This window comes from Schistosoma mansoni, chromosome W, assembly GCF_000237925.1.
Source record: "Schistosoma mansoni strain Puerto Rico chromosome W, complete genome".
Classification (NCBI taxonomy): Eukaryota; Metazoa; Platyhelminthes; class Trematoda; order Strigeidida; family Schistosomatidae; genus Schistosoma; species Schistosoma mansoni.
The window spans coordinates 21261199-21288700 of NC_031502.1; the positions used below are offsets into that span (position 1 = coordinate 21261199).

Sequence of the window (27502 nt, forward strand, 5' to 3'; positions counted from 1 at the left end):
ATCGGTTAAGGGCTTCGGCTCGAAACTGGTAGGTCCTGGGTTCGAATCCCGCGAGAGTGGGTTCGTGGATGCGCACTGCTGAGGAGTCCCATAATAGGACGAAACGGCCGTCCAGTGCTTCCAGGTTTTCCATGGTGGTCTAGCTTCAATTGACTCATGATCTCAACTCTATAAATTACTAAAATCTCCACAAAACCCCTTCTGGTATGAACCAATTGTTGGTCACTGGCTACCATTAGACTGCATCTCCTTACGATGCTCCACTGCCTTGTGGATCAGATCTTTAGGTCAAAGACTCCGGGTGTGGTCACCTAAGAAAACCACCTGCTTCGTTTTGGGCACCCGGGCAGTATCGTAGCCGCCCTCACACAAATCAAATGAGATTTGTATGGCGCATATGTATCTGGTTCCCCTTTGTATCAATATTCATGTGCTTAAATAAATGAACTCTATCAATGAATATAGATTCAATGACTTAATCAGTCAGCTACAACGTAGGACCAGACACATTTATGCATCAGCCCAAGTTGCCACACTTCATTAGCACAACAAGATGAACACCGAATTCATAAAAGTAGATAATTTAGTGGTGGTAATATATAAAAGATAGGTTGTATATAAGGATATAGTATAGGAAGGAAGAACGTTATGAAGCAATTTTAATCTCAAGGTTTAAGGGAAGATAAAGAGTGTATACACCTGCGCCATTGTGATCGATTCTGAGCCATGTCACCTAGAGTCTCCAACCATTGGTTACGATAGTCACGTGGACCCCAACCAGATAGTCTGCATCTGCCAACATGGCTCACACTAGAAGTTAGTGACTTCAAGCACTGATGCCACGTCTTGGTTTGGCCGCCCCTCACTCTCTTCCAACCATCCTCAATACTAGTCAGCATAGCGCGTCGTGGTAATCGGTGTTCAGACATACGTAACACGTGGCCCAACCATCTCAGTCGATGAAGATTCATCACCTCATCAACTGATTTACCATCATTCCCTAATACCCTGTGTCTAACGTCACTACTACTTACCCGGTGATTCCGGCAGATGCGAGCAATATTTCTAAGACATCTGTGGTTAAATACTAATAACTTACGAGTATCTTCTACTCTTAATGGCCATATTTCACAGCCGTAAAGTAGAATAGAGCGAACTGTTGCGCAGTATAAAGGTAAGAGAGGAAACATTGAATATTGAAACCAAAAAACGTGAATAAATCAATGAATGTACAAATAGAAAATTTCCTATCCTTTCATCAAAATCAAAATAAGCAAATAGCACAAATAATCAAAAACCACATACACATTGTAACGTCAATAAAAAATGAAATTAAATTACATTTAGATAGATAAATGAATAGAACAACAGAGAGACATAAAAGTTAAAGTTTACATATTAAACTTCATGAAGAACAAGAAGAAGAAAGAAAGAAAAAAAGAGGGGATGTAATAGATAAACATTTATTAAACTCTCTATATATATAACTATGTGTGTATATTGATTTCATTCTGATCTGTTATTATATTAGATAGATGATAAGCACCCATGCTGATAATAATAAAACTATGAAGGAATGAAGGAAGGAATAAAACAAACAAACAAACGAATAAACAGACCTATACTTATATCCACGTGTACTGTTGTTGTATGGGAATGATAACAATTAAAATAGATTAAATAAAAGGAATTTAGGACAATTCAAATATAAACCATATATTTACAAAATAGATAGATTTTTATAGAGAATAGAACAATGAGTGGATAGATAGATAGATAGGAAGAATAAAGACGACAATAACAAATATAAACTATTAAATGTATTGTATAGAAGAGATAGATAACCATGAATGAGAAAGAGAAAGAATTAAGACGATATATACATAAACAATAAATGTCATATATAAGAACTTTCATCTAAATTAGAGCCGAATAATTTCACAGTATTTGAGCACCGATTTGATGTAAGACATTAACACCGTTGGATGCCGGCTAGCTCAGTAGTCTATCGGTTAAGTGCTCGCGCGCGAGATTGGTAGGTCCTGGGTTCGAATCTCGCTCGTGAGGTTGGATCGTGGATGCGCACCGCCACTGAGGAGTCCCACGATAGGACGAAACGGGCGTTCAGTGCTTCCAAGGTTTACCATGATGATCTAGTTTCGATTGACTCATGGTTTCAACTATGAAAATAATATATTTGTGAAAAATCTCAGAGAATGAATTTGAAGTAAATCGCCTGGCAATCTGGTCCAAGCCTTCTCAAGGAATTCCTTGGATTTACTTTAAATTCATTTGCTGAGATTTGACAAATATATATTCTTCCTATTTAATGTAATAAATATCATAATCTATTCTTGTATAAATAAGTAATTATGATTATGATAACTATTTTTTTCTCTCTCATCACAATCTCTGTGTATATGGTAGAGATTTCAATATGATCTATTTATTGAGTATAGGATTTAAGTAGTATATTACAGTGAACTCATGTGATATAGGAAAAGAACCTGTGACCTACATTAATTGAAAGTTGACTAACTTTATCACGCGATATTGACTACTATGAATACAGAAAATATAACATAAACTATAGATATAATCTTTAAATATTACTTTAATTTGCTCGGACGGTAGTTCAAGTAGAATGAGACTTGTAGAACACAAATTCAAAATGGCGCCTCTTTTTGAGTCGAGTTTTACATCGATTCATTTACATAATCAATCAGATAAATAGACCCCCAAATACCCTGGTACGGACGAGAGTGGGGAGAGTCCGCTTTCCCTCTCCAAATGCTCTCACATGGCCACGCGTATATAGCCTCTGCCACAACAGTCCTACTCACTGCCTTCTCGTGGCATTACTGTTGTTTACTAAATTAAGAGTACGAAAAGCGAATGTCCGGTGCTTTAACCGAGTTAGTGGACACAGAAAGTCCGCATAGGGGAGTTGGAAAACCTCGATTCCAAACAATTGGTGCACATGGGTTGACTCCAGTATCCTGAGGGAACAAATGGCGTATGAATCAATCGTTGGTCACCAACTACCATGGGACTGCATCTCCACACGATGCTTCACTGCCTTGTGGATCAGATCTTTAGGTCAAAGGCTCCGGGTGTGGTCTCCCTAAGAAAACCACCTGCTTCAGTTTGGGCACCTGGGCAGTATCACAGCCCTCACACAAATCATATGAGATTTGTGTGGCCCATATGTATCTGGAGTCTCTTTGTACCAATATTTATGTGTTTAAATAAATAAATAAATAACTTTTTAATAAGCTTGAAAGAATAGAAGAAAGAAGACTAAACATTGAATAACTTACTTTAACCGCTAAACATAAATAGAATGATGCTTTTTCCATATGACCCCATGATGGTAAAGCAATTGGTGGTGTTTGATGATTTGCCGCTTCAACAACAATTGCAGCTGCATCTAATAAACACTCAACAAGACATAATATAGGACGACCAGGAAGACCAATCCAACCAACATCTGTATGACTAGGACAATTTGTTGAAATTAAACCACAATTAATATCAATTTCAGTGATAGGAAAGAATTCACCACCAAACACATTAGGATTAGTTGGATATGATGAAGGAAATGGTCTTGAAATAACATGTCTATTAATTGGAGTTGGAGAGTTTATAGAACGATTATGATGACTGGGATGCATCATCATCATTATATTATTATTGCTGCTACCATTGGCACAACCAACTGAACTTCCGATACCGTGAGGTGGTGGTGGACACGAATAAGGGGAATTTGTATGGGGTATATGCTTATGATAGTTATGATGATTTGTAGTTGTAGGTTGATAAGGATTATGAAATGATACTGGAGAGATTGATGCAGGTGGTATAGGTGAACAATGCGGTGAACTAAATGGATGCGATTGATTTACATATTGTTGACATGAAGTTGATTTATATACATAAGATGGTTGATTAGACCAACAATTATTATTACTATTATTACTAGTATTGTTATTGTTACTACTATTACTACTACCACTACTGTTATTATTATTATTGATAATAATTGATTGATGATTAGTGCAAGATGGACCAGGACTTGGATTTGAATTCGGTGAAAGACCATGACGTCTAACAGAGACAGGACGTGAATGATGAGTGACATTCACTGGTGGAGATAATGATGCTGGTCTAGGTGATGTAAGCCGATTTGAAGGAGAGAATTTCCCATGATTTGGTATCATTGACGGGGAAGGAGGCATATTAGCTATTTAAAAAACAATAAAATAATATGAAATGTCATTTAATCCAAAGAATATATATATATATATTCAAAGGTCTGACTTACTAATTAAAACACATCACCTTCAACCATTAGGTCACAGATCCGAAAAACCTCCCAATAAACGTATTCCAATTTGGGAAGCCTAGGATTAACAGCTAGCCTTCACATATAAGTATAGATCATCAAGGCCGAGTACAATTATATATATATGACAAAAGCCTTCAGAGAAGTCGGAGTTAACACGTAAGACAGTACTTTCAAAACCTAACATCTAATGAATATGTTGTGAATTCTCTCAGTAGATCCTAATTTTTCATAATCAACTTTTTTGTATTTGGGTGCATATCTTTCCATTAATTGATCATCACTATGGTATTAATGATATGAACTTTAGTAGACTGCATTGATGTTTCATTGTGAATCCTGAAATTTAACTTGTAAAATACACGAGATTAAATTTTGTTAAGCTGAAATTCCACTTGAACTCTGATTGTGCCCTAGTGACAGCAAGCATTTTTATAAGCCTTACTGGACGTAGGAACATCATAGACGGAAGACCCTTGAAACATAATCTGTGAAGGTGGAAAGAAGGGCAAGGTGAAGGCATGTAATCGAAGGTGCCTTTAAAGTATTTTTCGCGTTCCGTGGAACGACTGAGTGACCAATGTCGAGGTTGGGCACACGGTGCTTGGCAAGATACAAAATGGGTTGATGAGGTAACGAATCTTTATCGACTGATATGGTCAGGATATATGTTACGTATGCCTAACCAAAGACTTTCTGGACAAAAGATGCCTATTAGTGGAGACGTACGTTAAAAAAAATGCTAAGAGAAGCTAAAATGAAACGTGACATCAGTCCATGAACTTATCGATTGTGGGCCCGACCCATGTTACAAATAAAGACTAACTGGTTGGGGTCCGCGAGTTGACCATATTCAGTGGTCAGAGATTTTAGATGATATATCTCTGAATCTGTTATAGTGACGGATGCATTCGTTTTGTATCATCCCTTCGAAATTAAACTTCATTATTCCTTCACATGTACCTTTCCACCCTGTCATTTTAAACCATATACAAAAGAATAAGCCTTCCTCATTCCCATTCCTGTGACATTATTTCAATATCGTTTATCATACATCTTGTTAATTCCATCTCGTCGTGCTTTGACATGGAAACTTCGGCAAACGTACATCTTTCTGCATAGAGTTTGTTACTGACACACTGCTGAAACGTTCTATAACTAAGATACACACGTAGATAGTAATCATACACTAGTTGTCAAATTATACAATTTTTAAACGAAAATAACCAACAATAACTGTAACTTACGTGAAGACAAATATCGTGATCCAGAATTATGCATTACATTATGTGAACTCATACCATTTACCCGAAGTGTTTGTCCATTTGGCGGTGTATTGAACAACATACGACGTGCTACGATATCATTAGGATGGCAATTATTATTCCATGATGTATGTGAAGAAAATGTTTGTGGAGGGCTACGTTGAACATTATTAATAATTGAAGTTGCAGCCAATGAAGTTTTCATTTTAACTGAACGTAATAAACGTTGACTAATAAATACAGCAAGTTGTAACGCTTGACTTAAATAACCATTACTTCGCAATGCTGCCACACGTAAACACAATAAAGGAAATGGTTCATTAAGTGGTCCTGAATGATCACAATAAGGGCATTGACATTCTCTTGGAGAAGAGTTTGGTTGAAACGATCGGTTGTTGAATCCAATCGACCGTCTAGGAGTAATTGAAGATGGTCGTCGAAATATCCTGCCACAATCACTACTACTTTCATCTATAGAGATGTTTGTTGAGTGATTTTGTCGACCTCCATTTGCATCTTCACGATGTTCATGTTCGTGTTTATTTAATTTCATATCATGAATAGAAAGATGATTCCACCAGACATCATCCCAAGACATATAACTAGCTTCAATTGGCAAACGAAAGACTGAAGCACGTCTACAAGGACGAGTTGATTGTTGACAAGATGGTTGATGTTGCTGTGTTTGTTGATTTTGTCCAGGAACATCATCATCTACATCGTTTAATTCATGTATAGATGTAAGGAAATGACTAGGAATTGAATAAGACTCGTCACGAGGACAACGATTAGCACGTGCCCAAGTCAAAAATCGATAACGCCATTGTCTTTTTGCTTCAACACTACAATCAGGGCTTAGCACTACACATGTCCATAATAAACAGACTTCTTCCCATAAGCGTACAGTCCATGGTGGAGATTGATTAAGAGAAGATGAACTATTATTATAACCATTATTAACCGAGTTGGCTGATAATGTTTCGCTAGAATATTGACGGTCATTTAATGATTGTTGACCATGAGATATACGAGGAGTAGCAATTGTTTGTAGTCGATTGGGTACATCGATTGTTGCATTCCTTTGATTACGCCTGGATTTTATCACCTGGAAATTACGAGGAATGATAAGTAAAATGTATTCGGTGTTTTTTTTTTAAAAAAAAGCTCGTTTGGAAAATACATAAAAACATTTAACAATTCTAACGGAATATTATAAAATAATAATTGCCTTATCACATGTATATTGACATGGACAAATACTTTTCACATTCCGGATAACGACTTTATCCGATTATAGCTTTTTTAAGAGTATATGTCTAGACTCCGCGGACTAATTCAGCTATGTATCAATGGATTAAGAAAACTAAAACAAATAATCTCTTCAACTTCAGCTAAAAATGGAAATATCAAGAATATATTTGAAGCAACACTAGCTAGGTGGGTATTTAATGGATCATGAAAAAAATATTCGACCTGGGATATTACAAGATCTTTTGTAGAAACGGCTATGATATCTGTTAGTAATTCTAACCAAAAGGATAGGAAAGACCAGTAGATTTTGCAAGCTTTCACCAAACTAACAGAACAGATGGAGTCCCTATACGACAACGAGTGAGGAAGACAATAATGTCGAGTCTGGGCAATAATCTGTAGTAGTAATGGGGAACTAAGTTTAAAAAAAAAGTAGTAGAAAACACTAGGCAATATTTAGACTCATTTGGCAGACTGAGGCTATAACAACAGTTGTGAGTGAAACTATCTCTGAAAAAGGTAGAAACACGATCTACTATCAGACTAAGTAAAACTTTGACCAACAGTATAATTTATTAACAGCGACCTACTACTCCTCAATAGTCTAAACAGGAGATCGATATCGAACTTCGAGTTGGTAAAGAAAAATTCGAAGCCATAATTAATTTAAAGAGAAAAAACAACAACTGGCCCCCAAATGCCCTGGTACGGACGAGAGTGGGGAGAGTCCGCTCTCCCTCTCCAAATGCTCTCATGGCCACGCGTATATAGCCCATGTCAGGGAAGTCCCACTCACTGCCTTCTCTCAGCATTACTGTTGTTCACGAAATTGAGAGGACGAAAAGCGAATGTCCGGTGCTTTAACTGGGTTGGTGGACACGGAAAGTTCACCTAGGGGAGTTGGAAAACCCTCATTCCAAACCAATGGTGCAAATGGGCTGACTCCAGTATCCTGAGAGAACAAATGGCGTATGAACCAATTGTTGGTCACCAACTACCATGGGACTGCATCTCCACACGATGCTCCACTGCCTTGTGGATCACACCTTTAGGTCGAAGGCTCGGGGTGTGGCCCCCTAAGAAAACCACCTGCTTCGGTTTGGGCACCTGGGCAGTATCACAGCCCTCACACAAATCAAATGAGATTTGTAAGGCGCATATGTATCTGGTGCTTCCTTGTACCAATATTTATGTGTTTAAATAAAAATAAAGAAATAAAACTATATATATTTCATACTACAATTTTACGTTATATTTTAAACGATATTTATTCTGTTCAACTTTCCTAAAGAAGTTGATTTTGGTTTTATTCACTTTCTCTGTTTTGTTATGTTGTTTGTCATATGATATAAAGTGACTTGGATACAAAAAACGTATACATTTCATACCTTATATGTAGTGATTGCCTATAACCGAATGAACTTGACACTTTTATTCCCAAAACAAACAATCAACTAATTGAATTATTAGCAAAGATGGATAGTAGCTAGCAGTGGAATCTAGGTGATATGCTGATGCTAATTCGATTTTTCTCGGTAGACGAACGAAGGTCAATGACACAGTAACACAATAGGCTAATATAATCCGTTGTCTCAGGTCCCTCTAACTAGAGGAAGAAGTTCAAGGCGAAGTAGGGGGAAATATATTCCGTAAGCAGCCGAGTACAAGCAATCGTAAGGGGGAAAAACTCAAACGTATATATACAGCGATAAATTGTCCTTCGGCAGCATTACAAAATAGCACACTCAAAGATACAACGGACCAATAGCATTTAAGATATTTTGCAAGTGGGAAATTCGACTCGAAGCTGAAAAGAGCGCTTATGGCGCGAAAACAAAGAAATTCAAATTTTCAAAATAAAATGACCAAATTAGACCATTTGCCAAATAAGTTCTAGGGATTTAACATCCCCAACACTAGGACGTGCGTTTCGTCGTATTTGAGACTCGCCAGCTGGATGTACCTGTATCTCAGAGTTGATATTCACTCTGGGACTATGCATCTTTCCTTATAATGCTTGTAAATGAAGGCTATATCGAAGCAATACGCACAGTATGCACATATGTCATTAATAAGAGACTGATCAATTGCAATCCTAAACATCAATGGGAAGATTCAAATAACCAACACCAAGTGCATTTAATCGAATTATTATTATGATTACTATCCAATCTTACTTTATTTCATTGAAAAAGTTATTCAATAATGAAAAACTTACTGGTAATTTAGAACAATTTAATAATTCTTCTGTAATTAAACTTAATAAACGTGGACCATTTGAATCACGTTTTGCTAATAATTCACGAACTTTGGCAAACATAGCAGGAATTTGTGTTCCATTACCATTATTACCATTATGATTTAATTGATTATCACAATTATGTAAATTAGAATCAAATTGTGTATCTATTGAATTAGGCCAATAATAATAATAATAATGAAATGGTGAAGTTGATGAATAATAAAGACGATTATTATTGGTATGATTATTGTTATGATCATTATTATTATTATGATTATTGTTGGTATTAAGATTAGTAGTAGTGTTATTTGATGCAGTAGATGATGATTGTGAATGATCAATCGATAGTGGTATATAGTTATTATAGGCTAAATCTAAGCCATGTAAAGTATAAGAATTGGTACATGTGTTATTATTCCCACCAATACTGCTGTGGATACCACCTCCAATAAGAAGATTTTGATTTAAAGTTAATCGACGATATCTAAGTAACCAGTCTAAGCCAACTTCAGTTGAATCGTTATAATCAATATCTAGAAAGAAATAGTTTATTGAAGAAAACAAAAGGTTAAACATACAAAAAGTTATGAATTAAAAAATTTTTTTATCATACAGAGATAATGTAGTATATTTATATTGTTCACTGTTTCCATTATATTACATAAAGCAATAAAAACTGGGCTAGTTACATATTCGAACACCGTTTCAGCTACTTCTATTTGAGCATCTACAGGTAGATTATAACCACCTAAGCTTATATGTTCCAATACATATACATGTATACACCGTGGACGAGTTGCGTTGAGAAGATTAAAAAGTGGAGCAGCCAATATGCATCGCTAGACCGAATGATGTTATAAACATACTTAGTTTTTTTATTTAATGTGATTTAATAACCTAATGTACATATACATGTAATCGACTCTCTGGTTAGAAGGGCTGTTAATATAACCATTACCCGATTTCCCCAATCAAATGTGTGTAGACTATTTAAACTTGTAATCTGTGATGGTTAATAGTTCAGTCTCACTCATTTACAAACAACACATAGTCACATGCTTAATATTAACGTATTTTAGATACTACATGACCAATGTTAACAACAAACACGATGATAAGTAAACAGTGATGAATCAGAGATTTCTTTGAGAATTGAACAAGTCTAAACAACAACATAGATTCCCAGTGAACCGCTTGCTACAGATAATCCACACACTTATTTGATTTTCTTTATTACTAATGTTTGTATGTGATTTTATTAGAGTTGCATTCACTGAGCTAAGTGAAGTAATAGTGAGAAGCTGATTAGCGCATACTTTGTACAGAAGTTGACTATTCAAATTTCTCCACATATAATTAACAGCTTATAACATCCCATCCAGCCTAAATTAAGCAACTCCACCAAAATCATCCGTCTTAGATACCAATCTTGCCCATCATCTTAAAGGCTTACGGTTATGTGTGTAATACATTGAATAGAATAACCGAAAAACTTAATTCATAGACTGAAATTATTAACACACAGATTGATAAGTATTTTTTTAGTATTGCGAGACTGAGTGTTCTGGGTTCGAGTCCTGTGTGAGGGATCGTGGGTACACACTACTAAAAAGTCCCATACTAGAACGAAACTCCCCCCCAGTGCTTCCAGGTTTTCAATAGTGGTCTAATATTGATTCATTCATGATATCAATCTAAACTCAACATTACTCACAATCCTATACTGATAAATATAGATCACTTAAGATAACATAATCATAGTTTGGTTAGATAGGAAGTATATGGAGATATTTCGTCTTAAGTTTTGAAACATAATTTGTATTAGAAACTATTGACCGAATGAAATTCTTTTGGACAGTCCACTATTCTGTTTGGTTTAAATTTCATACTAGCTGACTAAAAAACATTAGCAGTAAGACGTGTATTTATGTAATTCATAAATAAGTGACTAATGACATTGCCCCCAAATGCCCTGGTACGGACGAGAGTGGGGAGAGTCCGCTCTCCCTCTCCAAATGCTCTCACATGGCCACGCGTATATAACCTCTGTCAGGGAATTCCTACTCACTGCCTTCTCGTGGCATTACTGTTGTTTACGAAACTGAGAGCACGAAAAGTGAATGTCCGGCGCTTCACCCGGGTCGGTGGACACAGAAAGTCCACCTAGAGGAGTTGGAAAACCCTCATTCCAAACCAATAGTGCACATGGGCTCCAGTATCCTGAGGGAACAAATGGCGTATGAATCAATTGTTGGTCACCGGCTACCATGGGACTACATTTCCTCACGATGCTCCACTGTCTTGTGGATCAGACCTTTGGGTCAAAAGCTCCGGGTGTGGTCCCCTAAGAAAACCACCTGCTTCAGTTTGGGCACCCGAGACAGTATCATAGCCCTTACACAAATCGAATGAGATTTGTGAGGCGCATATGTATATGGTGCTTTTTGTACCAATATTTATGTGTTCAAATAAATAATAATGAACAAAATATAACATTAAATACATTTATTCGTTCATAATCAATATCCTATTAGTTCAGCTTGCAAAATCTAACCGTATACAGTTGATTTACTGAAAAAACACAATTACCTGTTATTGATCTTTATGCATTACTATTAAATAATGATAACAACAATAAACATAACTATAATCACCCTTTATAAATAATAGTATTATATAATCTATTCAATTGTTATAGGATAAACAAACAAACCAATGTCATCTTTTTTCATACTGATCAAATTCTATTGATCAATAGTTCTGATATGACGATTAGTCTAGGTAAAATAACTTGATAGGGCACAATATTTGATCTCATATGGTGGTTAGGAGTAAATTGATAGGAAATATTGCTTTATAGGTTTCGTTCTAACTGGTATTTGTACTACCGAGTGTATTTAGAGTTTTAAGAGAAGTGGTGTTTTTGATGAGAGTACAGAATTTTATGTTACTACTCAGTATTACGGTTAAAGGAAATCACGGCACTAAGCTATTCGAACCCTGACTGACTGAACACCTACCCTTGAGTAGTAGCCAACGAGTCATGATAGATTGAAGTAAACACAAAGTGAATCACTGGTTCGAATAGTGCAGTGGTAACATTTCTGACCATGAAACTGGATTATAAGGAGGATTCGACTTCAAACAAGATCATACATAACACGAGACGTATGATATTAACAATAATAAAGCACAGTGGTAGAGTGTAGAAACAGATTGAAACTTGTCAATCAAATATTTAACAAGATGAGTTTTTGAGTTCCGAGAACTGAAAGTAACTACTGACCACGGGAGCAACCTTCTGGACTAACAACTAAATTTAAATGATAAAGCAATATTTACCATTTTGACTTCCCATCCCTGAATCGATACCAAGTGACGTGGACGAATTAGGATATGATCGATGTGAATTATTCGATCTTTGCATAAATGAAGATGATGTTGATGATCTGTTTGTGGTATTACTTTGTTGTTGTTGTCCAGCAGAATTGAAGTTTGAAACACCATTTGGTGAATTACATCGCCCACCAGATGATAATCGTAAATTATTTACATTATGATTTGTTCCATATAATCCATTACTTGCGAGATTAGTTAATTCAACACGTAGTTGTTCACGTACACCTGCTTCATCAAGATACCATGCAGCAACATCTTGTAGACTGCCACCAGCTGTTGGGTCAGGGGCGCCTATAGTTCATTTTTATTTCATTGAAAGAAAGTTAAGGGTATAATTTACATTAAATAAGTGGTCGCAAATATATTGGTAGAGAAAAACAACACATCAAATAAATTTTGGTAAACAGTAGGGTTTTTCGCACCAGAAAAATATCGATTCAGCATTTTGTGATAAGATTCTATTCATTCATTTATAATGTTTGTAAGATCTTTAATAATTACTGGAATATCAGTTGGTCAGTTATAAGAAACATTAAACTAGGCACAACTACCCATTGATTTAAGTTCCTATGCTACATCCGTATAGTCATGATATTTCTCAGACATCCACATCAGATAACATCCCTCGCCGAGTTAGGCATGCTACTACCTTATCAGCCGATTTATCACTTCTATCTAGCATTCTATGTCTAAACTCTATTTCACTCACATAGTGGTCCCAAAATATACCAGCGATGCTTTGAAGATACTTATGATCGAATACTAGTATACTACGGATAGGGTAGAATACGTCCAAAGAGTTGAAGAATTTGAAATATAAAAAACAAAATAATCTTAGGCTTCATATACATAACTCGATAATAACTGATACTGATAATGAAGTTAATTTATGCTGTTCTCTGCTATAACTTATATACACTAGGTATAGGTTTATGCACTTAGGACTTTGAACTACACGTTATACATGACTGCTATTGATACTAACCAGCTATCCAGATAGAAATAAATGGATGCGGAGTTTTGAAATGTGACCTAGTGACTTTGAGTTGAATGTCTTAACCATTATCTTAACACTCCACTGGTATTCTGTATATGATAGACAAACCCACTCACTCCTCTTTCTAATCATGGACAGTGTGTGGTCTATGAATAGAACAATCAACCATTATATATTCAAGGTTAAAATATACATTGTTTAATTTAGTCGCGTATTCATAATGTGTCAACAGTTTGTCAAGCAAAATTAACCAACCATCAATTTCAATCTCCATGGTTATGATCTACATATTAGTTGAAAATAACAAATGTAATAAAAAAACCCAATAATTATGCACAGACAAAATCATATTTGTGTATAATTACAAGCTTGAGAGTATGGTGTTTAGTCATGCGCATTTATTTTGTGTGTGCATGCGCAGGCATGTTACTTGTCACTAAGGCTAAAAACGGATAGTGGTGGTCACGACAGTTGGTAATTATCTACTAAGCAATTACATTTAAGCCTGACTATCGATTCCTAATCCAAGTGTTTAACACTGTAACAGGAGGTACACATACTTTTAATCTGATAAATACACTGCTAAGTGAGAATTTATAAATTACATGAGAGAAAATCGATAATTATGTACGTAGAATAATTCAATTATCAAAACATTTCCCAAAATTATACCACTTATTAGTGGATCCTTTTGACTAAACAGTAAAATTGAGTTTGTTCTAGCTGACTTAATAATGAAAATAATAATAATGCACACCAGTGTGCATTACAAGGCAATCCCTAACTTGGAATCCGGAAGGGAAGAGGAAAAGTGGAAGGCCAAAGAACACATTACGCCGGGAAATAGAAGCAGATATTAAAAAGGATGAATAACAACTGGAAAGAACTGGAAAGGAAGGCTCAGGGCAGAGTTAGATGGAGAATACTGGTGAGCGGTCTATGCTCTTCGATGAGGTGTAACAGGCGTAAGTAAGTAAGTAAGTCAGATTACTTATCTGGGCTATCTGTTCCTGACATCTAGATATTTCAACAGGTTGTTTGTTTTGACAGATCATTATGTCAATCAATTGCACAAACTATTCAGGTGTGTTTGTAGAGTTTACAACCTTTCACTGTGCAAGTTACAAGAAAAAGCCCAATCAGAGACATCATGATGACTGGCAATATACATTGAAAAGAATGAATATTATTCAGATGTCGTCTTTTAAAATGTTAATATCTAACTGGCAATCATTCAATATCTATCGTCAATATCGATTTTAAAAAATGAGTAACGGAAACTCGTTAAAATACTTTGTACTGAGAACTCTATATTGTACTACTATCAAGTGATTCAATCTAATTCAGATTTTATCATTGGTACTATGCACATATGTATATATGTATATTTATGTCACTAACAGAATCAATGTATTTAATGTGTTCTGATGAGGTCAAAATAAGTTATAATGGTGGGAATAGGAACAAAAGAGAAATTATAAGTAACCTTAGAATTTGTTTATAATTAATGTACCCTACAATTAATGCAAGCACGCACAAACAAATCTATCTCTATATATACACACATATGACACAGGATGAAACATCACATCTAATATGAGGGTGAGAAAATATTATAAAGAACATGATATGATAAAGCACATCAATGATTAGTAGATTGAGATTATGGATAATAAAAGCTGATAGACAGGTAGGTAGGTAGGTCATAATCATACAAAGAATGATTCACCGATAAAACAACACATCTTGTGTACAATTTTAAAAGGTATTAACCAATACACAAAATATGAAGCATAGTGTTTTAGTTCACAATTGAAAAAGAATAATAGTCATGGTTATAAACAATGTGTTATAAGTTAAAAAGAAATAATCAGTCAATCTTACAACACTAATAGAGTGATAAATGATTGATTAAGTCAATCAACCAATTAGAAATAAGCTTTATCATGAACATTTCTGATTGGTCAGCATTAAATCATTTACAGGACGACACACCTACACAATTAAAAGACACAGCTGACTTGACAAAACAAAATAGATTAGGGCTAAGTGGATTATTATCATTCTGATATGACTAGGCTTGAGCATATACGGAATTGAAAAATAGATTAAAATAATCTATTGTACAACTTACCCGATGTTTTATTGATATTCGATTCTGGTTGAAGTAATTGATCAGCTAATTGTTGTGCACTTGGTAGAATTTTATTTGGATGTGAAGCAATTAAGTATTGAGCAAATTTTTGGAGTTGACTACGATTCATACGAACCAAAGCATCTATATATACATAGATATATATATCAATGGAATAAGAAAACAATGCTGAATGAATTAAGCACAATAAAAATCATTCAAATATTAGGAAAAATTAGACGGTAGATAATAGATAGAGAAACATAGCAGTGTTGCTTTACTGCATAAAACGGTCTATAACTTTTTGGGTACACTAAGTAAATCATCTGTTGACCAGACTTGAAATATTTCTGTTATTCCCGTTTGTTTTAATACTCATATAAATTAAGGGATAAATAACAAAAACTATCTTCACTTTTAATGTTGATTATAAAACATGTAAATGTCAGTCTTCTGTAATTATGAATAGGCGACCATAGACACTGTCCTACCATACTGTGGTATGATGGTTGAGAACATGAAAACAAAGTATTGGGATTAGTTAGTGAAATCATCTATTGGTGTAGAACAACAAATCAAAATGTTAGGTCCCTCTTGATAAGTCTAACATACAGTTGAGGAGTTTAACCCAGTTTGAAATAGGTTACAGTAGATGCCTGGATGAAATCACGAGCCCTTATACAATGTGTTAATCAGTATACTTCATTGTATTGACTGTAGCTGGTACGGCGAAGTGGTTATTGGGACTTCCTATAGTGTTGGCCCAATCAAGTATATTGTCTGGAACACTTATTCTTCTAGGTCCTATCCAGCTGAGATTAGTTGGACGGTAATAAGCCTAAAAGTAGTACACTTTTAGTTTAAAGGTGAAATCGAACTAAGTTTACTGGGATGTGAAGGAAATAGTGTTTCCCACTGATCGTATTTCAACAATGTAAAGGAGGATGAGGAAATCTTAATTGTGAAACCATATTAAGATAGCCCATAGAGTTCCGACATACACGTGGCAAAGTTGAAAAATCCAAACTAAATACATCAAAAGCCTCTAAAAAGAGGACTCTACGTGTGACCGATTTCAAGGAGCTCTTAGGTCACTCATCCATATCTGTAAGGCCTTCTTTGTCGGGTCTCCAAAGAAGACAATTCTTCTATATTAACGGCTATTGGGAAGCATCAATCATCCTGACAACTATAACAGGGCTGGAGTTAGTAATCCCTGGCACATAGTCATTGTGATACAAATCTAAGTAAAAGGCCAAATAATTGTTGAATAAATTACATCAATTGAAAATCAAAACGAGGTTCTATAGTGACTCAAAAGGTCAACGAAAAAATACTAAGATGAGTGTAGTTTAAAAATGAAAGACATGAAATGCAATTTTACACTTGACAAATTACTAAGTAGAAAAAAATTGGAGATAATAAACACATCAATATTCTTATGAATGATGAATAGAACTTGTTGCCATCACAGACGGAGAACATAAAAATAATTGAGCATATCCATTATATATTTTCTACTATAGTCATATGTATTATTCATCAGTTGCCTATATTAAGCTACTTACCTTTCAACGGATAAAGCATAGATCAAATTAATATGACTCAAATTGATCGCATTTATTTATTATTTATTTCAACACATTAATATTGGTACAAGGAAGCACCAAATATATATGCACCGCACAAATCTCATTCGATTTGTATGAGGGCTATGGTACTGCCTAGGGTGCCCAAACTGAAGCAGGTAGTCTTCTTAGGGGACCACACTCGGAGCCTTCGACCTAAAGACCTAATCCACAAAGCAGTGGAGCATCGTAAGGAGATGCAGTCACATGATAGCTGGTGACCAACAATTGATTCATAAGCTATTTGTTCCCTCAGGATACTGGAGCCAGTCCATGTGCACCATTGGTTTGGAATGAGTGTTTTCCAACTCCCCTAGGTGAACCTTCCGTGTCCACTAACCCGGTTAAAGCGCCGGACATTCGCTTTTCGTCCTTTTACTTTCGTGAACAACAACCACGCCACAAGAAGGCAGTGAGTAGAACTTCCCTGACATAGGCTATATACGCGTGGCCATGAGAGCATTTAGAGAGGGAGAGCGGACTCTCCCCACTCTCGTCCGTACCAGGGCATTTGGGGGCTCGCATTGCTAGGTATTGGACAACATGAATGAACTAACAAACTACATAACGTGGATACAATAAACACTATGAGTAATTGTTAATCAGTTTACATGATTTCTTTTATTCATAGTTTCCTTTTATGATCTATTCAGGGGGGAAAAATCAATCGCGTACACTACAAAACACACGTCAATAATAATAATCATAACAGCATTAGTAATTAATTAAACTATTGGAATCTTCATCTATCTATAAGCAGAATAATACAATAAGTGTGTAAATCATAGTTCGGGCAAATGAAATATATATGGAAGAAAAATGAGACTGAACAAAATAATTGTCTAACTGACGCCAGTGTTCTTACTAATGGACTAGATATATAGAGATTAGGAAGAAAAACTACCCTCAAGCTTATTTTTCGCAACATACGTTATATATATCACTAGTTACACTAAAGATGAAAAAACAATTAACTATGAAACAATACGTCGCTTCATTATGTGGATTGTATTTTTTCCAGAGAGTGATCTTAATTAGGATGCCATTGAAAATAATAGAGGAAAAGATAACCGCTTTGTCTTAGTATGGAACTCCTCAGCAGTGCGCACTCATGACATTGGCAGGAATGGAACACATGACCTCCTATAATAGAGTGAAAGTTATTCCATGCTCTCTAGTTTTCACTGATACCACAAATGAAATTAATCTGCGATATCACCTAAAATGTGAATGGGCATTTCTGCCACTATTACTGATTCAGAGATATATCACCAAAAATCTCTGGACACTGATTACGGCTATCTTGCGGACCCCAACCACTTAGTCTTTATTTCTAGGATGGGTAAGAGCAACAGTTAATAATTTCATAGAATGACGTCACGTTCCGTTTTTAGCCTCTCTTAGCTTTTCTGCAGGCTACTTCTATTCCAACAAACATCATCCATCGATGTATGTGGTGATAAGTTATATGTAACACATATCCTAACTACCTGACTTACTAGTTAATTTATATTTAGATATATAATTTGTTACAGCCAATCAAAATTTGATATAGAAGAATAAATAAAGCCTTCTGTAAACCATATCAATTGTCGACATAATCGATGATTTTATTTTAAACACGTAAATATTCGTACAAGGAAGCACCATATACATATGCGCCTCACAAATCTCATTCGATTTGTGTAAGGGCTATGATACTGTCTCGGGTGCCCAAACTGAAGCAGGTGGTTTTCTTAGGGGACCACACCCGGAGCTTTTGACCCAAAGGTCTGATCCACAAGACAGTGGAGCATCGTGAGGAAATGTAGTCCCATGGTAGCCGGTGACCAACAATTGGTTCATACGCCATTTGTTCCCTCAGGATACTGGAGCCCATGTGCACTATTGGTTTGGAATGGGGTTTTCCAACTCCTCTAGGTGGACTTTCTGTGTCCACCGACCCGGGTGAAGCGCCGGACATTCACTTTTCGTGCTCTCAGTTTCGTAAACAACAGTAATGCCACGAGAAGGCAGTGAGTAGGAATTCCCTGACAGAGGTTATATACGCGTGGCCATGTGAGAGCATTTGGAGAGGGAGAGTAGACTCTCCCCACTCTCGGCCGTACCAGGGCATCGAGTTTATATCACAAAAATTTGTTGAATACTTTTTTTCCATTAAAACATGTTTACAATATCGTGATCATTTGATTTAATCTTCCTGATGTAAAATTACACACACTGACAATGTATGCATAGTTTCTTTACAAGCCAAATAAGATTACAGCCTATTTAGTTGAAACACTACTAGTGGATCTATCCGGTCGATTAAGTTCGAATCTCTTGACATCAGATAGATAAATAAATGTAGTTATGACTTGAAAACCGACACATGGACACTACTCTGGCTGTTTCTGTTCATGCTACTTTGAAATACATTTGAAGCGTTTTACAAAACAGAATTACCTCAACCTTAACTGAAGGAGATTATTACTTAAGATCTATTTATAACAACACAAAAATTAACAGCACAATTATTTGTAAACAAACAAGCACACACGCATTTGCACACATAAACTAATTGACTGAGAGAGAGAGAAAAATTCTTCAAAAAAAGGAAGTTTTAAACAATTTTACAGCAAAAGTTTGTTTGGAAATCAAAGGACACAATGAAGAGAGAGGGAGACGAAGTGGGAAGAAAAACTGTAAAGATAATAAATACTTTGAAAGTATGTAATAAACATTTTAATAACATGTGATTCATCTATACCACTTAGATGAAGGATTAGGGAGAAACAATCATAAAGTTAAAAATTTAATTTTTCTTAACGCTAAAACATTATTGTGCATTGTTATTGTCACTATTTATTGAAAACAACATAACATACAATAGGATTGATTGAAGATGGAAATATTGTCCATTGATTTTAGATATAGTTGTATTCTAGGGGTAACACGCTCACTCTAAGGGCCTTGATGTAACTTACCTACCTCTACCAAGTACATGTTTATATACTAGGCTTTGGGCCACTATATATATATATAAATTTATATTTGATAACGAATTAGCGATAGCGATCTCAAAAAGTACCTTGATTCTAAATCAATGGTACATATGAGTCCCAGGGTCATAAGAGAAATGTTGTATGAACTTATTCTTGGTCATGGAACCACATCTAACATTGTTCTGATGTCTTGTGGACTAGAAATCTGTGTCAAAGGCTCGGGGAGTGGTCTCAAAGGAAAGTTATCTGCTGCGGTAAGGGCTAGCTTGGTAGATATATATTTTAATTATCTTTTGTACCTATGTTCATATATTTAGATAAATAAATACAGATTAATAATGCTAAAAGTTCTGACTATCACCTAATTTTCTTATCAACCTCTTATCACTATCACCGTTCCACCAACTATTGTATTGAGCAATCTAAGTAGTATTAGTTCTCACACAAAAGGTATGATTCAAAGTGGATTGGTGGTCCAGTGGTGATGTTTGACTTTCAGACAATAAGCCGCAGGTTACAACATCACAGCTTCACTTTGCTTTGGGTCACCGGGTAGTAGTAGTAGTAGTGTAGTGAACAAAATACTTGTTGGGGACAATCGAATGTATTTAAGCAAAGATTACAGACTATCTCAGTAAATTCTGATAACCAAACAATGAACAGTCAATTTGCAAATTAACAACCAATTGTTTCAATCTTCACTGTTTCTTCTCTAATTCCATTGCTCATACATTTTCCAAACGATTGCGCTTCATTTCAGTTCTTTCTTCATCGGTCTTCTGCGAAAATACATTCTATGTCTGACCAACACCATATACTACTTATATAGATATAAGTAGACCACACCACAGTAGTAGTATTGGCTCTCATATTTGAAGTGTAGCTTGAGGTCAGGAACGAGAATCTGTACATGATTAACCAGCTAACAGAAATTAATACACTTTTTTGCAACACGTAGGATAAAAACGTTTTACGAGTGAATGTTGGTAATGCATTCTACATTTGTTAATGGAAAAAAACTTTCTAGTATAAGGTGTATTATCAATATTCAGCAGCTTTATGAATTCATTTCAAGGTTTTATTTTGATCCCACACAGAAATTATCCAATATTCATTTCATTTCTAGTGTAGTAAACATTGTTTATAAATGAAGTGATAAATTCCCAAGAGAAACAAAGATATGGAATATAGTTTTATGATTTATGGATGAACCAATTAGAAATAGTTGGATTCTGGCATTGTAAGTGGTGCTAGTTCGTGATAAAAACGTTAACTCTAATCCTTAACACTATTAACTTATTTATTTGAACACATAAATATTGGTACAAGGCAGCACCAGATATATATGCGCCACACAGAAACTTGTCAGTTCATTTAATTGTGTGAGGGCTATGATACTGACCGGATGCCCAGATCGAACCAGGCTAACTCTAAACACCTGATTCCAATTCTTTATGCTAATTTATAACTCTATTTTGACACTAGTAATTGACTAAAGTTTTTCAAAGCTAATTTAATATCGTTCAAATGTCTTCCACAAATTATACTCTGATCATATTACGAAAACTGTTAACTATTATGTTAACTCTTTTCACAAAACAGTAGCATGTGAAAGGAAAATTCAATAAAGGAATTACATAATTTCAATAACTGTCTATTAAATATTGAATATATGTTTAAGGGGTAGATAAATTGAGATATTCAGGCATGTATTATTTTTTCTCATCATAAGATACAGGAATGATTGAACAGAATGATGATGGTAATAATAATGATAATAAGATACTGAGATAAAAATGGAAAAAATTACTAGTATTATTAATATTATTCATATTTGATACCACTATACGGTGCCCCCAAATGCCATGGTACGGCCGAGAGTGAGGAGAGCCCACCCTCTCTCTCTCGAAACGCTCTTACACGGCCACGCGTATACAGCCTCTGTCAGGAAAGTCCTACTCACTGCCTTCTCGTGGCATTACTGTTGTCTACGAAATTGAGAGGACGAAAAGCGAATGTCCGGCGCTTTAAACGGGCTGGTGGACACGGAAAGTACACATAGGGGAGTTGGAAAATCATTGGTGCACATGGGCTCCAGTATCTTGAAAAAGCGAATGGTGTACGAATCAATTGTTGGTCACCGGCTATCATGGAACTACATTTCCTCACGATGCTTCACTGCCTTGTGGATCAGACCTTGAGGTCAAAGGCTCAGGGTGTGGTCCCCGAAGAAAACCACCTGCTTCAGTTTGGGCACCCTAGGCAGTATCATAGCCCTTACACAAATCGAATGAGATTTGTGAGGCGCATATATATCTGGTGCTGCCTTGTACCAATATTCATGTGTTTAAATAAATAATAAATAAACCTCTATACGGTAGACAGAAGCGAGGTGAACTAAGAAGAAAGAGTAATCATTGTGAACAATTCGTTTGACCATACATCTGGTTATGGTTTTAAAAACAAAACACCACTTAACATTTTAAAAGGTAGTAGTACATACATTCTGTACTGTTTTCTCGCTTTTCCATATACCTATATCACCATTTAAGTATGAATAAATAAATAAAAGACATCATATCCTTCAATTGGACCAATAAAAGTAAGCACAAAACTAAGCTAATTATATATCTTAAACCGATAATCACATGCTTTTAATACACACATATACAAAGATATAGCTATGAAATGATTGATTTATCAACCGATATATGTTTACTCTGTTGACAATGTAAACAGAGGTGATTTTATAGCTTATATATATTTATATATTTAAACATAAATATTGGTACAAGGGGGCATCTAATAGATATGCGCCACACAAAACAATGAGAATGAGAAGAGAAAAGGGGTAAGATGCATATATAAAAAAAAATAAGAGTGATGATGGGGGAAACTGAAATGTACAACCAGAAGAACTCTTTTAGTTAAGGAGGTTATAACCACTCTTTATACAGAAAGTAAAAGAAGGTTACAGCAGGATCGCTACTGGCTCCTATTCTGAGCCATATCTGATAACGTTTCTAGCCACTGTGTAGCACCATCTCTTGGACCTCAGCCAGGGAGTCGTGAAGGACCAACAAAAGCCAGCCCTTTGCAGCTTTCCTTCATACCACGACACCATGTCATACACTGACCACCTCGTGGCAGGGGTATATATATATATATAAAGTTGTATAATGAGATAGCATTGGTTACTGTTTTATCCATGTTCAATTTTCATCAACATTGTAAGAATTCAAGTCTATGATTATCAATTCTTATTTAGAGAATAATATTTACTTTGAGAATACCATTAATTAAAAGTTTAGTGGTCAACAGATTTAATTTTTTCTACTACTACTAACTACTAATACTGTTATCATTTCTACTATTATAGGATTTGCTTTGATAATTTTATCTTGTTGTCTTAATGTGACATAGCAACTTTAACCGACTCGCATATATGCGAGGATGTTCTATGTTGCATATACATATAATTGAGTGACTAAGAAATCTAATCCATCAAACACGTGTTACGTATGCCCAACCACCGAATGCCTCGAAGTGCAATGTTTTATGGCGTAGGAGTAGGTTGGAAGAAAGCTAGGGGCGGCCAGACCAAAACATGGCACAAATCCATGAAGTCACTGACAAGTGGATTGAGCCATGTTGGTTAGTGTAGACTACCTGGTTGGGGTCCGCGAGATGATAGCATCCGATGGTTAGAATGACATGGCTCAAAATCGTTTGCATTGGCGAAGGTGCATCCACTCTTCGTGTTCTCCAAAATTCTAATCCTCTGAATTCCTCATGTCCCTGTCCTTTTTCTCTTTCCAAATTTATTTCACCGGACTATACTCCTTCAATAACATCTTCAAACCCTAATCTTTCGGATTACTGTTTATACCCTTACTACTTCTACCACTAAGGGATTTGAATCGACAACTGCATCTCTGTGTTAATGTGGTATGACAACTTGAACTGATATACGTACGTACGAAGTTCTACATTGTGACTGACTGTCTGAATTCACCCAACTACACCTCAAATATCTGAAATAAACAATGTACTAGGAGTAAGAGGGAAAAAATCACAATTCAATCATAAAAGTCCCTTTAAAACATTAAACCAGTTTAATTTATAGAGTAATAAATTAAGTAAATTACAAGTAGATATTAGTTGTAAAATCGTGTGAAAAAAAGTTTTATTTCCGTAATATATGTATGTATAAACAGAGATTAATTTCTCAAATAAGAAAATAAATCATAAAACAACAATGTTTAGTTTGAATCTATCGATTTCGGGCGCGCCTATGTACGCAGGTACAGATATATGCACAGGTCTAATGTATAGCTATATAACACCATATGACTATGTGCTTATAGTATAGTCGAGTGATTGATTCCCCCTGAGAACATTTATGCTGAATATCAATTCGTTATAAATTTTAAAAAAAAAATAGGGATTCACAAAATCGAATAATCTCTCATCATCATTGTTATGAGGTGAGCATATTTTATTGACGTCCCCAATCATTTGCCATGATATTAGCGCTGACCTCAATCAGGTAGTCTACATTTGCTGATAAAGCTTAGTCTAAAAGTCAATTACTTTATAGGTTAATGATACTTAGTTTGACGGCCCCTAGCTTTCTCAAAGCTATAAATGAGCGTCGAGGTAGAATGATTTGGATATGTTATGCATATCACAACTATTTTAGTTTTATGTGCTAGGCTTTGGGTCACTTTGCCTGAGGGTTTTTGTTACTACTAGGCTACATAAACCGAAATAGGTGGAGCGGAATTAGAACCCTGAGAATTAGTTGTTGAGAAACGAATGCTTTAATTACTGGAATATCACATATACGGAGAGGAAGGAAGTAGCTGCTGAATATTTGTCATACTTTACTAGCAAACTTCTTCGTTCTGTGTCTACGATATTAAATATCACTGATATAGAATAAAGAACATGATTATTCCTAGAATCCATCAATATAAAACCAGTGATTAATGACAGCCAAATGTTTAATTTTTTGTTGGCTAGCGAGTTATGGTGATGAATAGGGAAGATGACCTTTGTTATAAGCTTGAATTAACAATTCAACTAACAAATACGAAATAATGTGAAGACAGCTGTTTGGCTTTATAATGTAATACACTTTGGACAACATATTCATACACTTTACTAAAATTGAACATTTGGGAAGTAACCTATATTACATAACTATCAGGCTTTACTAATGGTTTAGATTATCGATTTCAATCAACCTTAAATACACGATACAATTTACAAAAAAAAACAAATTATATAATGCACAAAAATATGTCCGTGTCAGAGACATTAACCTAGGGTAAGACCACTAATGTATGTATGTGCCGTACCTATATGCTGTTGTTTTAACAGAGTGCTGAGTCGTTCTATTTTTCCACCAATACATTCTACTTTAATGTTTGGTGATTTACGAAAGATAAATAATAAACAAAAAGTGAATATATAGGTCACTAAGTGAATGTTGTCTATTCTAGATCATCAAAATAATAAAACGGATATGTACACGTGATATACATATATATACGCATTGTTTACTAACTACAGACCTCCAACAACAACAACAACAACAACAACAAAAAAGAATGGTAAAAATGTATATGTGATTATTTGCCAGCACTATTAATAGGAGGAATGAAGACATTATTAACCGTTTAATTGAATTTCAATGATGAATACATTAATAATGATGTTCAGTATAGAATGTATTAACGACGAAGAATGGAATAAACACAGATGAAGTATAGACAGTACAGTGCAAGTAGGTATGAATGTATCAATAAGACAATTATTGTCTTGGTAGAACAAATTCTAAACTAGGAATACAAATTCATTTAGTATTGATTGTTTGAATCTCCCCATCAATGTGTTAGGACTGCAACTGGTCAGTCTATAATTGGCATATGTGCATACTGTGTGTATTGCCTCGATATAGCCTTAATTCACAAGCACTGCAAGCAAAAATGCACAGTGGTTAGCATGTGGCTATCAGGACTCAGTGGCTGAGTGGATAACGCGATGGCGTTTGAAGCGAAAGGTACTGGGTTCGAGTCCCAAAGTGAACATCAACTCTGAGATGCAGGTACATCCAGCTGACGAGTCCCAAATAGGACAAAACGCGCGTCCTCGGTTCCACTGCTAGCCACTATCCATCTTTGCTTGTAGGAATACAAATATTAGACTAATCAATAATAGTTTAAATACATATTTAGAATTAAGAGCAAATACGCACACATTGATACTAAGGAAAGCATAAAACAATTAAGCAATTTAGAAAAGACAAAAAAAATTACAAATGCAATTTTACGCTTAAATTATGTATAATGATGGTAGATTTTCAAAAAGAGAAACAGACTGACGCAGTTTAAATGGATGGAAGAATAGGAAGGGTGAAAAAAATGTATCGGAATGATAATAAAACTTGGCAATATACATTCCTTAAGTTGTAGACTAGAAAACAAAAACTCTCCATCATTATTAAACAAAGACTAATTTACTATACACAAAAATTTATATTACTAAGCGCTTTTATAGGTATTTTGTTTAAATTGATATTAGGATTTTCTTGATTATGAAAACTGCCTATCACATACTTTATATTAAAACATTTACTATATTTCTGCCCCCAAAATACCCTGGTACGGTCGAGAGTGGGGAGAGTCCGCTCTCCCTCTCCAAATGCTCTCACATGGCCACACGAATATATAGCCTCTGTCAGGGAAGTCCCACTCACTGCCTTCTCTCAGCATTACTGTTGTTCACGAAATTGAGAGGACGAAAAGTGAATGTCCGGTGCTTTAACTGGGTTGGTGGACACGGAAAGTTCACATAGGGGAGTTGGAAAACCCTCATTCCAAACCAATGGTGCAAATGGGCTGACTCCAGTATCCTGAAGGAACGAATGGCGTATGAACCTGTTGTTGGTCACCGGCTACCATGGAACTGAATCTCCTCACGATGCTCCACTGCCTTGTGGATCAGATCTTTAGGTCGAAGGCTCCGAGTGTGGTCCCCTAAGAAGACTACCTGCTTCAGTTTGGGCACCCTAGGCAGTACCACAGCCCTCATACAAATCGAATGAGATTTGTGCGGTGCATATGTATTTGGTGCTTCCTTGTACCAATATTTATGTGTATAAATAAATAAAATATATAAATACTATATTTCTAGAGGTTACATTGTGAAATCAATAACAATAAAAAAGAAGGGGGTTTTGTGGAGATTTTA

The 27502-nt window shown here is 35.4% G+C and overlaps 1 protein-coding gene and 1 non-coding gene across 2 annotated transcripts in view; one reads left to right on the plus strand and one right to left on the minus strand.

The window, feature by feature from the left end:
• Positions 1 to 20246, minus strand: part of Smp_130690 (putative zinc finger protein) — a gene marked incomplete at its 5' end in the record, with an annotated part of 45677 nt that extends 25431 nt beyond the window's left edge. The window contains 7 exons of the mRNA XM_018788947.1: positions 3321 to 3838; positions 4070 to 4243; positions 5593 to 6715; positions 9080 to 9636; positions 12446 to 12793; positions 15634 to 15777; positions 20228 to 20246. Coding sequence (XP_018654439.1) covers positions 3321 to 3838; positions 4070 to 4243; positions 5593 to 6715; positions 9080 to 9636; positions 12446 to 12793; positions 15634 to 15777; positions 20228 to 20246 — 2883 coding nt within the window. The remainder of the gene's footprint in view (positions 1 to 3320; positions 3839 to 4069; positions 4244 to 5592; positions 6716 to 9079; positions 9637 to 12445; positions 12794 to 15633; positions 15778 to 20227) is intronic.
• A 6025-nt stretch (positions 20247 to 26271) lies between these two features.
• Smp_tRNA_01965_Pseudo_TTG.1.1 lies at positions 26272 to 26338 on the plus strand. Its single transcript has one exon. It is a non-coding gene (tRNA).
• The last annotated feature ends 1164 nt before the right edge of the window (positions 26339 to 27502 follow it).